The following is an 18,435-nucleotide window of genomic DNA, read 5'->3' as shown; positions in this document are numbered from 1 at the left end:
ATATAATTAAATATATATATATATGAAATAGTAAGTCATTATAAATAATTAAATTATATATGAAATAGTAAGTCATTATAAAATAGTAAATCATTAGGTGGATAGTAAGGTCTAGATACAGTATAAAACAATACCTATACTGCTGAAAATAATAATAATAATATAATTAAATATATATATATATGAAATAGTAAGTCATTATAAATAATTAAATTATATATGAAATAGTAAGTCATTATAAAATAGTAAATCATTAGGTGGATAGTAAGGTCTAGATACAGTATAAAACAATATCTATACTGCTGAAAATAATAGTATGAATAATAATAATATAATTAAATATATATATATGCGAAATAGTAAGTCATTATAGTAAGTCATTATAAAAGAGTAAGTCATTAGGGGGTAAGTATGGTCTTTATATACTGTAGAACAATACCGTTATAATATGAATAATAATAATATAATTAAATATATATATATGCGAAATAGTAAGTCATTATAGTAAGTCATTATAAAATAGTAAGTCATTAGGGGTAAGTATGGTCTTTATATACTGTAGAACAATACCGTTATATACTGTAGAACAGGGGTCCTCAAACTTTTTAAGCCGAGGGCCGGTCTACAATCCTTCAGACTGTTGAGGGGCCGGATTATCATTTTAAAAAAAATGCAAACAAATTCCGATGCACACTGCACATGTCTTATTTGTAGTGCAAAAACAACAACAACAACGAAAGAACAATACAATATTTAAAAATAAAAACAATTTTGACCAACATACATTTATCAGGATTTCAATGGGAAGTGTGGTTCTGCTTCTGGCCAATGAGATAGTCAAGTTAATTAGGATTGTTGTTGTTGTTGTTGTTGTTGTGTGCCTTCAAGTCATTTCAGACTTTGGGCGAGCCTAAGTCTAAAATGTATTTATTTATTTATTATTTATTTATTTACTGCATTTATTTACTACATTTGTATCACACCCTTCTCACCCCGAAGGGAACTCAGAGCAGCTGTATGTACATACAATCTATATATATAAAAGAGTGATGGCATCACGGCAGCGGACAAAACAACAAAAGTAAACACCCCACAACCTCAAAAATTGACAGCACAACCCCTCATCCATGCCTCTAGGTTGATACAACAAAAAGAAAAGAAAAATAAAGTCCTAATTAGAGGGAGAGGATAAATTGTTTTTATCCAATTGCTGCCAGTTAGAAGGTTAAGCTCCGCCCACTTGGTCTCCTAGCAACCCACTCAGCCCAGGGGACCCTTTACTTTAACTACCACCAATTCCTCAATACTTTATTTCCCATACCATCATACTTCGCCACAGCAACGCGTGGCCGGGCACAGCTAGTATATTATATTATTAGCATAGCACAATATTAGCATTATATATTACTATATTGAACTATACTGTAATATTATTAATAATATTATATGTAATATAGAATATATAATTAATATTATCATATGGTATTATTATTAGTGTTATATTGTATTACATTATAATATTATTGTCAATATTATATGTATATACAATATATTATATTATAAAACTGAGGGCGGGGGCCAGGTAAATGACCTCGGAGGGCCGCATCCGGCCCCCGGGCCTTAGTTTGGGGACCCCTGCTGTAGAACAATACCTACATTATTGAAAACAATATAATAATAATAATAATAATACACTGACAACACATTGAAAGCCTTCGACAACATATATACATACACAAACCAAGTGCAATCCGTGCCAGAGAAGCCAAGAGTTTAGGGCGGAGGCCTATAACTGCCAGAGGTCCCAAAAAAGAAGGAAATTCTCCTCACCTGAGCGTGTCCTTCCTGCAGCCCCTCTTCCGGGGATTTAAGTCCCCGCCCTTCACCTGTCCCAGAAGGGGGCGTGGCCAGACGGGAGCCCCGCCCCTCTCCCCGCCTCTTTTCTGCTGTCCTCACACCTCGCCCCGCCCCCTTTCTCTATCCCCGCCCCCTCGCCCCGTCTGGGATTTCCTTTATAGAGCAACGAAAGTTTAGAGGCGATAAACAATTCGGATGGGTGGGACTTTCCGGGTCAGTGAGGATAACAAAATACAATAAATACCCTGTTTCCCCGAAAATAAGACAGGGTCTTATATTAATTTTTGCTCCCAAAGATGCACTAGGTCTTATTTTCAGGGGATGTCTTATTTTTCCATGAAGAAGAGCTCACATTTATTGTTGAACAACAAAATGAACATTTATTATATACGGTAAAGTAGTTGTCATCACAAACCAGCATAACCAGACAAACTGTGAATCCTATCAAGAATTTCTTGTTACTACAGTAGAGTCTCGCTTATCCAACGTAAACGGGCCGGCAGAACGTTGGATAAGCAAATATGTTGGATAATAAGGAGAGCTTAAGGAAAAGCCTATTAAACATCAAATTAGGTTATGATTTTACAAATTAAGCACCAAAACATCATGTTAGACAACAAATTTGTCAGAAAAAGTAGTTCAATACACAGTAATGCCATGTAGTAATTACTGTATTTATGAATTTAGCACCAAAATATCACGATGTATTGAAAACATTGACTACAAAAATGCATTGGATAATCCAGAATGTTGGATAAGTGAATGTTGGATAAGTGAGACTCTACTGTACCATTATTTACATGTGCAACAATCTATGGTACCTCTTGCAGTTTAGGTTTCACAAGGTTTCCATGCTGATTTCTCTCTATTCTAGTTTCAATGTAGTCATGAATGATGAATAATATAATATACTATAATAATACAGTAGAGTCTCACTTATCCAACGTTCTGGATTATCCAACGCATTTTTGTAGTCAATGTTTTCAATACATCATGATATTTTGGTGCTAAATTCATAAATACAGTAATTACTACATGGCATTACTGTGTATTGAACTACTTTTTCTGACAAATTTGTTGTCTAACATGATGTTTTGGTGCTTAATTTGTAAAATCATAACCTAATTTGATGTTTAATAGGCTTTTCCTTAAGCTCTCCTTATTATCCAACATATTTGCTTATCCAACGTTCTGCCGGCCCGTTTACGTTGGATAAGCGAGACTCTACTGTAATATGATAATATAATAATAATAATATAATGATATACAATATATTAATGAGATAATATAATAATAGGATATAAAAATAACAGAATATGATAATAATATGGTATTAATAGGATAATATAATAATGGGATATAATAACAGAATAGCATAATAATATAATAATAATAGAATAATATAATAGAATAATAGAATGGAATAGAATGATATAAAATATATTAATAGGATAATATAATATGGAATATAATAATAAAACAGAATATGCTAATAATAATAAAATAATAATATGATAATATAATAGAATCATAGTATAGAATATAATGATATAAATATATTAATAGGATAATATAAAATAGAATATAATAATAACAGAATAATATAATAATATGAAAATATAATAGAATAATAATATAATAATAATAATAATAGAAAAATATAATATAATGATATAAAATATATTAATAGGATAATATAATAATGGGATATAATAATAGTAACAGATATGATGATAATAATATGGTAATAGAATAATAGTATAAAATAATCAGTTTCATGGCATAGGATTGGAATAAGGATGAGAGGAGAATCCCTATGCGTCCTGTACCTTTAAGAAACAGAAAGAGCAGGAAAGCCCTCTTCCTTCCTTCCCTCCCACCCTCCCATCGCGCCCCGGCTTTCATTATCCAGGGTTTCTCTAATTTTCTGTCTCTATGGTCTTTTCCCCCTTGGCCCCGCCCCTTTCTACCCTCGTGGCCCCGCCCCTTCTCCTTCTGGTTTTGAAACCCACAGAGGAGGGAAGCCTACTGCGCACGCGCACTCTGCCCAGAGGGGGGAGGGGGCGGGTCTCGTGACCCAAGCGACGCTCTGTGGGGAAAGGGGCGTGGCACTCTCTCACACCCTCTCGCGCTCCCTTTCGCGCAGGCGCAGTTGCGCGTCTCCTTTCCTGAGGTAACTTGAACAGCTAGCCTTTTTCCTCCCAAAGACGGGTGTCTGTGGTCGTCACGTGAGAACGGCAGAAGCGGGGGAAATTAATGAATTGCAGGCTTATTGTATGTCTTTCGGGCAGTGTGGCCATGTTCCAGAAGTATTCTCTCCTGACGTTTCGCCCACATCTATGGCAGGCATCCTCAGAGGTTGTGAGGCAATTAATAAATTAATTTCTTATTATTATTGACCGAGGCTCCTTCTACACTGCCATATTAAACCCCAGATTTTCGACTCTGAACTAGATTATATGGATTATATTATATTATAATATAACTGGGTTGTATTATATTATATTCCATCTTGTCTCCTGTGCCATAGCAACATGCTATGCTAATTTTACATACATATATATATATATATATATAATATAATTTATAAATATGTAATATATTGTATATACAGTAGAGTCTCACTTATCCAACACTCGCTTATCCAACATTCTGGATTATCCAATGCATTTTTGTAGTCAATGTTTTCAATATATCGTGATATTTTGGTGTTAAATTCGTAAATACAGTAATTACTACATAGCATCACTGCGTATTGAACTACTTTTCCTGTCAAATTTGTTGTTAAACGTGATGTTTTGGTGTTTAATTTGTAAAATCATAACCTAATTTGATGTGTAATAGGCTTTTCCTTAATCCCTCCTTATTATCCAACATATTCGCTTATCCAACGTTCTGCCAGCCCGTTTATGTTGGATAAGTGAGACTACTGTACTTATAATATTGATAATAATATTATAAAGTAATGCAATATTATACTACTATACTCCGGTGGTTGGTGCGCATCACCATTTCTAAGCCAAAGAGCTGGCGTTGTCCATAGACACCTCCAAGGTCATGTGACCACTGGCATGACTGCATGGAACGCCGTTACCTTCCCGCCAGAGCGGTACCTATTGATCTACTCACATTTGCATGTTTTTGAACTGCTAGGTCGGCAGGAGCTGGGGCTAACAGTGGGCACGCATTCCACTCCCTGGATTCGAAGCTGCGAACTTTTGGTCCACAAGTTCAGCAGCTTAGCACCTTAACATGCTGCGTCACCAGGGCCCCCAACCTGGACACAGTATAATATTGGAGAACACAGAAATGCTGGACCACTCTAGCAACTATCATTTCGTTGTCAGACGACATAGAGAAGCCATTGAAATCCACAAGAAGCATGTGGACAATCCCAACAGAAAGGAAGGAACCATGAAAATGAACAAAATCTGGCTCCCAGCATTAAAAAAACACCAGAATCAAAACAGTAAATAAGGGACAACACTAAGTAAGCAGGGGAATTCCAGACATGAATCAATCAGGGCCAGCTAACACCTCCCAAGAATCATGATTTGAATTGCGCGTTTTAAATGGATGTTTTTAATTAATGTTTAATTTGTTTTAAATTGTAATTGTTGTCAGTATTGTTTTCTAGCATCTAATGATTGCTGATTGTGAGACCACCCTGAGTCCCCCCACAGGGGTGAGAAGGATGGGATATAAATGCTTAAAATAAATAAACAAACAAACAAAGGATTCCCCCCCCCAGGCAGGAAGCAGCCAGATCTTGAAGCTGCAAGGCTATTCAGTGCTAATCAAGGTGGCCAATTGCAACATCCAGACCTGCCTCAAGCAGATAAGAGTTCTTTCTCCTACCCTGGATATTATTCCACAGATACATAAACCCCACTTGCCTAGTTTCCAACAGACCTCACAACCTCTGAGGATGCCTGCCATAGATGTGGGTGAAACATCAGGAGATAATGGCTCTGGAACATGACCATGCCGCCCAGAAAACTCACAACAACCCACTGCCTAGCAAAGTTCCCAGGAAAACTTCACTCATAATTAAGAAATGATGTGATTACTAAAGGTCACCATGGATTTCTTAAATACAAGTCATGCCAGAATCATCTAATTTCTCTTTCGATAAAGTTACAAGCTTGGTAGATGCAGGGAATGCTGTGGATGGAGCAGATCTTGACTACAGTGAGGCCTTCAACAGAGTCCTCTATGACTTTGCAAGCAAACTAGTCCAATGTGGGCTAGTCAAGGCTACTATTAGGTGGATCTGTCATTGGTTAAGTGGCCGAATCCAAAGGGTGCTTCTCCCCAATGATTCCTCTTCTTCATCCTGGAAAGAAGGGATTATTTGATGCCATGAAGAGGGTTCAGTCCTGGGCCCAGTGCAGTTCAACATCTTCATTAATGACTTGGATGAAGGTTTAGAGGGCAGGCTGATCAAGTTTGAAATGGGACCAAATGAGGAGGGAGAGCTAATACTCCAGAAGACAGGATCAGGATGCAAAAGGACCTCAACAGATTAGAGAGATGACTAGCGAAAACTAACAAAATGAGTTTCAACAAGGACAAACGTAAGGTACTCCACTTAGACAGAAAACAATGAAATGGAAAGATACGGAATGGGGGACGATGCCTGGCTCGACAACAGAATCACATGTGGAAAAGATCTTGGAGTCTTCTTGGACAGAAAGCACAGTCGCTTCTGGTGTGAGAGAATTGTCCGTCTACAGTGACATTGCCCAGGGGACGCCCGGTTGTGTTGCCATCTTGCTGGGAGGCTTCTCTCATGTTCCCGCAAACTAGAGCTGACAGACGGAAGTTCACCCCGTCTCAGATTCGAACCACCAACCTTCAGGTCAGCTGCGCAACCCTCAGATCAACAGTTCAGCCGGCACAAGGATTTAACCCATTGTGGCACCACGACTGAACATGAGCCAGAAGTGTGATGTAGCAGCTCAAAAAGCCAACGGGATCTTGGGCTGCATCCAACTGAGTCTAATCTCCAGATCAAGGGAAGTCCATGTGCCTCTCTATTCTGCTTTGGCCAGGCCTCTTTGTCTGGAATAAGACTGCATCCAATTCTGAGCACCACAGTTCAAAAGAGATATTGATTCTAAGCTAAAAGGTGTCCAGAGGAGGACGACTAAATGGATCAAAGGTCTGGAGACCATGAATAATCCCTCTGAGGAGCATCTTAAATAACTGGGTCTGTTTATCTGCAGAAGAGAAGGTTGAGAGGAGACATGAGAGCCATGTCTAAATATGGGGAAGGGTGTCCTAAGGAAGAGGGAGCAGGCTTGTTTTCTGCTGCCCTGGAGACTAGGACTCAATGGAGCCCTGGGTTCAAATGACAGGAGAGGAGATGCCACCTGAACATGAAGAAGAACTTCCTGACTGTAAGGAGTGGACCTCTCTGCCTCAGAATCCAGTGGAGGCTCCTTCTTTGGAGGCTTTTAAACAGAGACTAGATGGCCATCTGTCAGGGATGCTTTGATTGTACTTTTCCTGCATGGTACAAAAGGGTTGGACTAAATGGCATTTAGAGGTCCCTTCCAACTCTATGGAGCCCCGGTGGCGAAGTGCGTTAAAGTGCTGAGCTGCTGAACTTGCAGACCGAAAGGTCCCAGGTTCAAATTCTGGGAGCGGAGTGAGTGCCCGCTGTTAGCTCCAGCTCCTGCCAACCTAGCAGTTCGAAAACATGCAAATGTGAGTAGACCAATAGGTACAGCTCCGGCGGGAAGGTAACGGCGCTCCATGCAGTCATGCCGGCCGCATGACCTGGGAGGTGTCTACGGACAACGCCAGCTCTTCGGCTTAGAAATGGAGATGAGCACCAACCCCCAGAGTCGGACACAACTGGACTTAACGTCAGGGGAAAACCTTTACCTTTACCAACTCTATGATTCTATGAAACCCCCCTTTCTAGACAACTAGCTTAAGCCGTTGATGTTTATCTGCAATGCCAAGGAGACTCCAAAGCCCATCTGCCTGGCAGCCAAAGCTCTGCCTTCTAACTTCATTGACTCCAAGGTGAGTTCTCAAGAAGCTCTTTCCAAGTACAGCAAAACAGTGGCATAAACACAATGTGGTTCCTAAGCACATGAAAGGCAGAGGATTGTTTGCCACATGGGCTAGTTTGAGAAATACTGGATTGAGTCACCGGTCTCATGACAAGGCATGGCTTCTGACTCATCCTCCGCAAGGGCTCAGTGCGCAAGGCCTTCCTTCCCTTTGGCCACAAGGTCACTCTCATGCACACCCTTTGCTGACTCCCAGGATGAAAAGGCCCAGGCTTCTGATCTTGGGAAGGGAGAAACCAGGCTTGATGGGAGCTGTCCAGCCTCATTTCAAAGACTGCCCAGATAAAGGAGATCCATTGCCAAAGTGTTCCTTCTCTTCAATCATTTTAAAGCCAATCCTATCACTTGGAATTTATTTATTTTATTTTATTTACAGTATTTATATTCCGCCCTTCTTTCTCACCCCGAAGGGGACTCAGGGCGGATTACAATGAACACATATATGGCAAACATTCAATGCCAACAGACAAACAACATACAGTATAGACAGACACAGAGGCATTTAATATTTTTCCAGCTTCACAATTCCGGCCACAGGGGGAGCTGTTGCTTCACCGTCCACTAGTGGCTGTACTTCCTCATTCCTTTCCTCGTGTTTTGCTGGCAGTTTTATGGTGGTGTAAATTAGTCAAATTAGCCTCCCGCATAAAGCGTACCTAAATTTCCCTACTTGACAGATGTAACTGTCTTTCGGGGCTGCATAGGTCAACAGCAAGCTGGGCTATTTAATGGTCGGGGGCTTAACCCGACCCGGGCTTTGAACTCATGACCTCTCGGTCAGTAGTGATTTATTGCAGCTGGTTACTAGCCAGCTGCACCACAGCCCGAAATGATAGCATTCTAGAGTTGGAAGGGGGCCCCAAAGGCCATCCAGTCCAACCCCATTCTTCCAAGCAGGAGGACACAATCCAAGTCCTCCCAACAGATCTATTATTATTATTTATTATTTATTTGCTACATTTATATGCCGCCCTTCTCACCCCGAAGGGGACGCAGAGCAACTTACAAATTAAATGTACATACAATATTATATTATTAGCATAGTACAATACTGGCAATAAATTACTATATTGTACTATATCAATGTATTGTAATATTGGTAATATTACATGTAAAATATAATATTTAATTAATATTATTATATTGTATTATTAGGAGCCCTGGTGGCGAAGTGTGTTAAAGCACTGAGCTGCTGAACTTGCAGACCAAAAGGTCCCAGGTTCAAATCCAGGGAGTGGAGTGAGCGCCCGCTGTTAGCTCCAGCTCCTGCCAACCTAGCAGTTCAAAAACATGCCAATGTGAGTAGATCAATAGGTACCGCTCTGGCAGGAAGGTAACGGCGCTCCATGCAGTCATGCCGGCCACATGACCTTGGAGGTGTCTACGGACAACGCCGGCTCTTCGGCTTAGAAATGGAGATGAGCACCAACCCCCAGAGTCAGACATGACTGGACTTAACGTCAGGGGAAACCTTTACCTTTTATTGTATTATTAGTATTATATTGTATTGCAATATAATATTATGATTGCCATCCAGTCTCTGGTTAGAAACCTCTAGAGAAGGAAACTCTACCAAATCTTCAGGCAGTTTAATTTCCACTAGAGTTGGAAGGGACCTCCAAAGGTCATCCAGTCCAAACCCCTTCTGCTAAGCAGGAAGATACAATCTAATCCCTCCTGACAGATGGCCATCCAGCCTCTGCTTAGAAACCTTTAGAGAAGGAGACTCAGCCAAACCTCCAGGCGGAAGAGTTGGAAGATACCTCCAAAGGTCATCCAGTCCAATCTCATTCTTCCAAGCAGAAGGACACAGTCCAAGCTCTCCTGACAGATGGCCATACAGCCTCTGCTTAAAAGTTTCCTGAGAAGGAGACCCCACTTCTTACCGTCAACAAGGTCTTCCCAATGTTGAGGTGGAATTGCTTTTCCTGCCATTTGAACCCGTTGCTCCATTGTGTCCCTGGAGCAGCGGAAAACACACCTTTCCTTTCCTCAATGTGACATCCTTTGCGATAATAAACCCGGTTCTCATGTTCCCACTTAACCTTTTCTTCTCCAAAGTAAACATCTACGCAGACACTGGATGGCCATCTGTCAGGAGGGCTTGGATTGTGCCTTCCTCCCTGGAAGAAAGGGGTTGGACTGGATGACCTTTGGAGGTCCCTTCCAACTCTAGTGAATATAAACTACCTGGGGGTCTGATTGAGTCTCCTTCTCTAGAGTTGTCTAAGTAAAGGCTGGATGGCGATTGGTTGGGAGGTCTTGGATTGTGTCTTCCTGCCAGGCAGATGGGGGTTGGACTGGATTGCCTTTGGAGGTCCCTTCATTCTAAGTGGCAGGAGGATATATTTTTAAACTGATTAAATAGAAGGAACATCTTGACCAGGGGTCCCCAAACTAAGGCCCAGGGGCCAGATGCAGCCCTCCAAAGTCATTGACCTGACCCCTGTCCTAAACTTTAGATTTACGGTTGACCTAAGTCTGTCTCGTCTTTGGAGGTCTCTTTGCTTACCTATGGCCTTATGAGATCGTCTAGATGGTCTTTGAAGGTCTCTTTGCTTAGCTATGGCCTTATGAGATCATCTAGATGGCTTTTAGAGGTCACTTTCCTTACCTATGGTCCTTTGAGACCATCTAGATGGTCTTTGAGGATCCCTTTCCTTATCTATAGTCTTATGAGACCATCTAGATGGCTTTTGGAGGTCACTTTCCTTATCTATGGTCTTTGAGGATCCCTTTCCTTATCTATGGTCTTACAAGATCATCTAGATGGCTTTTGGAGGTCACTTTCCTTACCTATGGCCCTTTGAGACCATCTAGATGGTCTTTGAGGATCCCTTTCCTTATCTATAGTCTTATGAGACCATCTAGATAGTCTTTGGAGGTCTCTTTGCCTACCCATGGTCTTGTGAGATTGTCTAGATCAGAGGTCCCCAAACTAAGGCCCTCCAAGGTCATTGACCTGGCCTCTGTCCTAAACTTCAGACTTAGGGTTGATCTAAGTCTGAAATGACTTGAAGGCACACAGCAACAACAATCCTAATTTTGGACTATTTCATCCTAGTCCCCCCAACAGTCTGAAGGACTGTGAATCGGCCTTCCACTTAAAATGTTTGAAGACCCCTGATCTTGACAGTAAAGACTGTTCATCAATGGGTCTCCTTCTCTGGACAGTCTCCAAAATATGGCTGGACAGCTCCCAATGCAAGGGATGTTCTAGCAAGCTGTCGATTCTGTTCTGAGCACAATGCCACTGGACTAGATGACTTCAGGGGTCCCCTCCCAACTCTGTGACACTGTGATTGCTCTCTCTCTGTCTGTCTGTCTGTCTGCCTCTTCTCCCCCAAAAACAGGAAAGCCTGATCTATATAGTCTATCCAAGCTGCCTTGAGACAATTGGGCCCTGGCTGAGTCTGCAGCGCAAGAGGAAACACACATCTGGGACTCTCTTTCTCTGTCAAAGACACAGGTTAGATTCCTGCCTGGAGCAAAGGCATGCACCTGTTTCTCACCCACCTCCATATAAAAAGGGAGTTCCGGACGCTGGTCTCAGATCCAACCCGGAGACTGCAAAACGGGCCGCTGCCTTTGCTCTTTTGCAGCCTCTGTCCTTCCAGCTGGCCCAATCCCAGCTGGAAGGACGCAAGACTATTTTGTGCTCAATCAACCCCGGCAAGAGCCTCCTTCGCCCAAAATATTTAATTATCCGCTCGCTCTTTTCCAGCTCTGAAAGGGAGGGAGGCTAGCGCTGCATTTGGCTCGCAGACCTGTCTCTCTGCAGGAGCTGAAGCAGGCAAGTGCAATGTAGAATGGAGCCTGGAAGAGTCGGAAGGGACCCAAAGGTCATCCAGCCCAACCCTTTCGGCCTATTTATTTTTATTTTATTATTACATCACTTCTACCCTGCCCTTCTCACCCATCAGGGGACTCAGGGTGGCTTACAATATAAACATACACATCAAAAAACAGTTTTCATCAAATTTAAAAACCCATCAAGATTAAAAATTACAATAAAATTAAGAATCTATATATATAAAAGAGTGATGGCATCACGCGACCCACAAAACAACAAAACTACAGGCCCCCCAACCTCGAAATTTGACAACACAGCCCATCATCCACGCCTCTAGGTTGATACAACAAAAAGAAAAGAAAAATAAAGTCCTAATTAGAGAGAGAGAGGAATAATTGCTTTTATCCAATTGCTGCCAGTTAGAAGGCTAAGCTCCTCCAACTTGGTCTCCTAGCAACCCAATAAAAAACAATAAAAAACACTAAAATAATTTAAGGCACTAAAAATTAATACAATACAATAATAAAATATAATAAAAAGATAACTTACAATAAAATTAATTAAAAAATACAAATAACGTCAAATAAAAATTACACAACAATATTTAACCAATACCACCACCACTTTGCCACAGCAACGCGTGGCCGAGCACAGCTAGTATACATTAAAATATACACAATTATTCATTTAAATATATATTTAAGGCGCTTTCCATGTCCAGGTGGGGGTCTGTCAGTAGGTCATATATTCATATCTCATTTTTGCTGCTACTCGTGCTCAAATGCCTGGTCCTATAACCATGTTTTTGTTCTCAGGAGGGAGGGAGCCTGCCTGACTTCAATGGGGAGGGCGTTCCATAGGCGGGGAGCCTGGGTTGGAGGAAGTCAGTCAAGCCATCAACCAATTGTAATCCGCCCTGAGTCCCCTTCGGGATGAGAAGGGCGGAATATAAATACTGTAAATAAATAAGTAAATAAATAAAACAAAAAGACAAAGCCAGCAGACCCGATGGGATCCCTTCTGCCATTCGGTACTATCCAAACACAGCTCTCTCGACAGAGGGACATCCTGTTGGGTTATCTAAGCAATCATGCATGCATTTTCAATGTGGGATGGTTTATGTAGTTAGTTATGTCTGTTGCTTAGTAACCTGAGCCAAGCTGCATTCCAGAGTTGATGACACCATTTAAGGGTTTTGCATATGAAATGGGAAATGGGTGTATCCTTTCTGGGGACACACAGGAAGTGATGTACAGATGCCTCTTCCTGTCTCTTCCTCTTTGCTCCTGACCATGCCTTGCTGATGTTCCTGTCTGTTAAGAGATATGTAGTTTCCTGAACTGTTTTTCTTTGGAACTAAGATGTTTTTGCCTGTATGACCATCATCATACAAGATTGTGAGTAAACATATTTTTGCTATTTTATTTGATGTCTCTGATGCTTATTTTATGCGCATGACTTTTTAAAGGGAAAGGGAGGCTGGATATTTTGTCTTATTGTTTAATTTCTTTTTACCTCTGCTCACATAAACCCCTAGTCTTCTGCGTTTTTACTGCTCTGCACGAATGTTTAACCATATTGGAATCATAATCTTAACAGGTTATGAAAATATATTCCTATTACATACAGCCTAAAAGGGTCTGTACCAGGCATGGGCCAACTTTGGCCCTCCTTCCAGGTGTTTGGACTTCAACTCCCATCATTCCTAACAGCCTCAGGCCCCTTCCTTTTCCCCCTCAGCCGCTTAAGCATCATTCCTATCAGCCTCAGGCCCTTTCCTTTCCCCCCTCAGCCGCTTAAGCGGCTGAGGGGGGAAAGGAAAGGGCCTGAGGCTGATAGGAATGATGGGAGTTGAAGTCCAAACACCTGGAGGGAGGGCCAAAGTTGCCCATGCCTTTGTACCATCTCCAACCCAAATAGGATGAAGAAGAGGAGCTTTTAGGTCCAGCCGTCCAACCAATTCCCACTCCGTCTTAACAGGAGCATTGTCCAGCCCGTATTTACTGGCTTCGTTGCAAGAACAGAGTCCTCCTTTTATGCCCTGATAGGCAAATCCACTGTGTTGTGGTTTGTAAAGACACCATTATGGATGGGTTAACTGGAGAAGTACGTGTAAGAAGCTGATTGGCTGAGCCTGCAAAAAAGCTAGGAATCAGATTCGTCAATTTCTCAGCCATGCTACTGAGGAACCCTTTGAGCAGGTTTTTACCTCAGAATGTGTGTGTGTGTATGCTGACTGGAAACAGCCAGGAGAGAAGATGGCTGACGGCTCTCATTGGCCCTGTTAAAAAGCTGATTGGCTGAGCCTGCAAAAAGCTAGGAATCTGATTGGTCAATTTCTCAGCCATGCTACTGAGGAACTCTTGAGGAACTCTTTTTACCTTAAAGTGAGTATGTGTATGCTGACTGGAAACAGCCAGGAGAGACTATGGCTGCCTGCTCTCAATGGCCCTGCTAAGAAGCTGATTGGCTGAGCCTGCGAAAAGCTAGGAATCAGGAACACAACATTTTAAAATGTTACACAGTGTTATCTGAGAATAGTGGGAATTTCAGCCCAACAGTCCTTGTGTTTCTGAGGTTGGGGCAGGTTAAAAGGACATTTTAAAATCGGACACCGCTGTGTCTCAATTCAAACTCTGTACTCCAGACTATTGTTTTTAATATTAATGATATTTAATACTGATTTAATATTTGTATATTGCATATTTTAAGTCGCATTGTAATACTTGTTTTTAACTGACCTAAAAAAGCGCCAATTACAGTAGAGTCTCACTTATCCAAGCCTCGCTTATCCAAGGTTCTGGATTATCCAAGCCATTTTTGTAGTCAATGTTTTCAATATAGTGATATTTTGGTGCTAAATTCGTAAATACAGTAATTACAACATAACATTACTGCCTATTGTACTACTTTTTCTGTCAAATTTGTCATATAACATGATGTTTTGGTACTTAATTTGTAAAATCATCACCTAATTTGATGTTTAATAGGCTTTTCCTTAATCCCTCCTTATTATCCAAGATATTCACTTATCCAATCTTCTGCCGGCCCATTTAGCTTGGATAAGTGAGACTCTACCGTATATTTAATTCTGTTTGTATATTTGTAGATTTTAAATTATATGGAAATGCTTTCAATGTAAGCCTCTTTGAGTCTCCGTATGGAGAGAGAAAGCAGGATATAAATAAACATTATCATCATCATCAAATGGCAGCTTTCCAATTGAGACCGAATCACAACCCCCATCAGCTCTAATTGTTGTGACTCAGCCTTTGTGTGACTCTGATGAAGATTTTGGGATGCAGTTTCAGGATGATGGGATTCAGATTCAGGTTGATATTCAAGATAACTCTGGTGGGAATTATGGGATTCAGGTGCAGAGTGTTCCTACTGTGGGAGATGAGGAGCAGGGAGACAGCTTTTCCATGGGAAGAAATGATGTTGTTAATGATGATGGTTTTCAGGTGCAAGAAGCAGAAAGGGAGAGCGGTTCCCAGCCTCAGTTTGATAACACTAATTGTCAGGGTATTGTGTATTTCAGTAGTTATGGAGTTAATGGGAACCTGCTATGATTGACGTATCTCAGGACCAATGGGGTCAAGTTTGTTTGACCGGGACTTCCTTCTTGTTCTGTGGAATGCAGGGGAGTGTGTGTGTGTGCTGGAGTTCGGCGTTGAGCATTCTCTGGAGATGGACTATGAATGCTATGCTCTGAAGCTGAGAAATGCAACTGTAAATAGATTATGTAAATAAAGTTAAACAACAGTTAAACAACTGACCCTTCGCCTGCTGGAGTGTTTGTTTGACCAGTGCTGATTCTCCGCATGGGAATACAGTCTGGAGAAGGAGGTGAGACCGGGATGATGAATTTTGGAATCCACTCTGCACCCCATCATCCCCTGACACTAACAAGCCCTGTGGCCTTGTAAGCGAAAGCGATGAGGCCGCTTCTCTGGATCGGGCTAGTCATTTGGAATTTTGGGGGTTGTGCAGAAGTCTCAGAATAGCAAATAAGAGAGAGGTCAAAGGGCAAAGAAATGCCTTCATGGTATGCTATTAAAACAGTTTGCTGAGGGGAAAATCTTCGTCGAAGCAATTTCCTCGCTTGAATCAAGAACCAAGTCTGCTTTCCTGTATTATCTTGTAGCCTGAATGTATCCTTGTTTCTGGGACTTTGGCTTCATGTTAAGGACCTTGTTTCATGCCTAATGTTTCCATGGATTTTTTTTAACAGCCTTGTTTTTGTAACTATCTTTTGGAACTCAACTTTTGGCTTTTATTTATTTATTTACATCACTTTTACCCCGCCTTTCTCTCCGAGGAGACTCAAAGCGGCTTACAGTAAATAGGCAAAAATTCAATGCCTAAAAACAATGTAAAAACAACAATTCATATAAAACAATCTACAAAACAACAGTTCATATAAAACAGATACCATTACAAAATAAAATCACATTATATAAAATTAGCTGTGCCCGGCCACGCATTGCTGTGGCAAAGTGGTGGTGGTATTGGTTAAAAATTGTGCAATTTTTATTTGACGTTATTGGTATTTTTTATAAATTTTATTGTAAGTTATCTTTTTATTATATTTTATTATTTTCTTGTATTATTTTTAGTTATTTTCTGTTATAGTATTTTATTGTATTAATTTTTTTAGTGTTTTTAATTATTGTTTATTGTTTATTATTATTTTTTATTGGGTTGCTAGGAGACCAAGTTGGAGGAGCTTAGCCTTCTAACTGGCAGCAATTGGATAAAAGCAATTATTCCTCTCTCTCTAATTAGGACTTTATTTTTCTTTTCTTTTTGTTGTATCAACCTAGAGGCGTGGATGATGGGTTGTGTTGTCAAATTTCGAGGTTGGGGGGCCTGTAGTTTTGTTGTTTTGTGGGTCGCCGTGATGCCATCACTCTTTTATATATATAGATTTTAAGAATGTCCAAGATTTTATGAACTATCTTTTCCCTATTTCCTAATGAACTACAAAAGACTAGTTTTGTTATACAATCTGGTGCCTTTAGCAAGGTGAAGCTAACCTGAGGTGCGACACTAATCACGATGTCTATTGATGAGGAAAGCAGGAGATGTCCTCCAGCATCTGACATGGTGGGCGACAATAAATGACATAGCGGGCCAGATCTGGCCTTGAATCGGACACATGTACCATAAATCAAGAGATGGTCCCAGTGGACAGACACCAACCTGATGCTGCAGGGCGGTTTGAGGAGGTGCTGCCGATGCCGCTGACCGCTGTGCTTGGCCGTAATGGGTGGCCAAAGCCTTCTCCCCCCTCCTTCCCTCCCTCCTCTCTGAGGCCTGAGGTTCTAAAACTGCTTGTTATGCCTCAGTTCTAGAAGAGAGCCTTCAGAACGCTTGTCACTGTGGAAACTCCTCCGTCCGAGTAGCAACAAGGAACCCTCCACTCTGGCCATTCCCCTTGCCCGGCCTGTTGGCGCAAGCGTCCAAAGGAAAAGATGCGAAGGGTGCTGTGCTGAGAAAGAGAAGAGACAGACGGACGGACGGAGCGAGAGACGGACAGAGAGAGATTGGCGGTGTCGCCGTCGACCGTTGGGTGCCTTCCTCCCCCCGGCAGGGCTGATGTCGGCCTGGACCTGGGCCCCTCCGGCACGGTCTCGGCTGCGGCCCCGGCTCTCGCCCGCCCGTCCTCTAGCCAGGCCATGAAGAGCTTCACGAAGCGCGAGGCGGACCGGAGGACGTTCCTGGAGCAGGTTCGGGAGAGCAAGGAGAACGGCTACCTGCTCTCCTCCAAGAAGATAGGCTCCGGGGCCTTCTCCAAGGTCTACCTGGGGTACGCCACCCAGGAGAAGATGATGCAGAACTACAAGCTGGCCTCCGACCTCCGCAGCAAGCGGCACTCCATGGTACGGGGCCCCAAATGCCAGAATTTATTTATTTATTTATTTACAGTATTTATATTCCGCCCTTCTTTCTCACCCCAAAGGGGACTCAAGGCGGATCACATTATACACATATAGGGCAAACATTCAATGCCCATAAACACATCAAACATTGACCGACACAGACAGACGCAGAGGCAGTTTAACCTTCTCCTGAGGGGATGTTCGATTCTGGCCACAGGGGGGAGCAGCTGCTTCATCATCCACTCTGATGGCACTTCCTCATTCCAGGTCGTAAATTAAATTAGAAATGCTTTTCATACTTTAAAAAAAACATTAATAATAATAATACACTTTATATACATTCCACTCTATCTCCCCGAGGGGACTGAGAGTGGATTACAACATACAGAGATAGGCAAATATTCAGTGCCTTAATACAGTGGAATAACCATGACATGCAAATAAACAGAACAAAGGTAAAGGCTTCCACTTTCATCTCCGGTTTTCTGGAGGTGGTGCCCAACTCTGGCCATGGGGAGGTGCTCTTGATCCATTTCTAAGCTGAGGAGGCTGTTGTCCACAGGCACCTCCTGGTCGTGTGGCCGGCATGGCTGCATGGGTGCCTTAGTACCTTCCCGCCCTAAGTGGTACCTGTTGATATACTATCCAGGAGTGAAAACGCTCCAGGCTTGGTTTCTATGGGGATCTTATGCCCCGATGCTAACGCTCCAGCCTTGGTTTCTATGGGGCTCATGCCCCGATCCTACCGCTCCAAGCTTGGTTTCTATGGGGCTCTTATGCCCCGATGCTAACGCTCCAGCCTTGGTTTCTATGG

General features: G+C 41.9%; 1 protein-coding gene across 3 annotated transcripts in view; it reads left to right on the top strand.

The window, feature by feature from the left end:
• Positions 1–3,958: 3,958 nt before the first annotated feature.
• Positions 3,959–18,435, top strand: part of LOC100557058 (testis-specific serine/threonine-protein kinase 5) — a 37,993-nt gene continuing 23,516 nt past the window's right edge. Inside the window, exons 1-2 of one of the 3 annotated variants that reach the window (XM_062979842.1) lie at positions 3,959–4,030; positions 7,790–7,893. In XM_062979842.1, the coding sequence (XP_062835912.1) occupies positions 7,810–7,893 (84 nt within the window). In that variant the 5' untranslated portion in view covers positions 3,959–4,030; positions 7,790–7,809. Of the gene's footprint in view, positions 4,031–7,676; positions 7,894–17,095; positions 17,622–18,435 lie in introns of those variants that run through there. The other 2 variants (XM_008122735.3, XM_016998243.2) reach the window with 2 other exon arrangements.

The sequence above is a fragment of the Anolis carolinensis genome, chromosome 4 (assembly GCF_035594765.1).
Source record: "Anolis carolinensis isolate JA03-04 chromosome 4, rAnoCar3.1.pri, whole genome shotgun sequence".
NCBI classification, from domain to species: domain Eukaryota; kingdom Metazoa; phylum Chordata; class Lepidosauria; order Squamata; family Dactyloidae; genus Anolis; species Anolis carolinensis.
The sequence above is the reverse complement of the archived record's forward strand: the minus strand, read 5'-3'. Positions and strand labels throughout refer to the sequence as shown.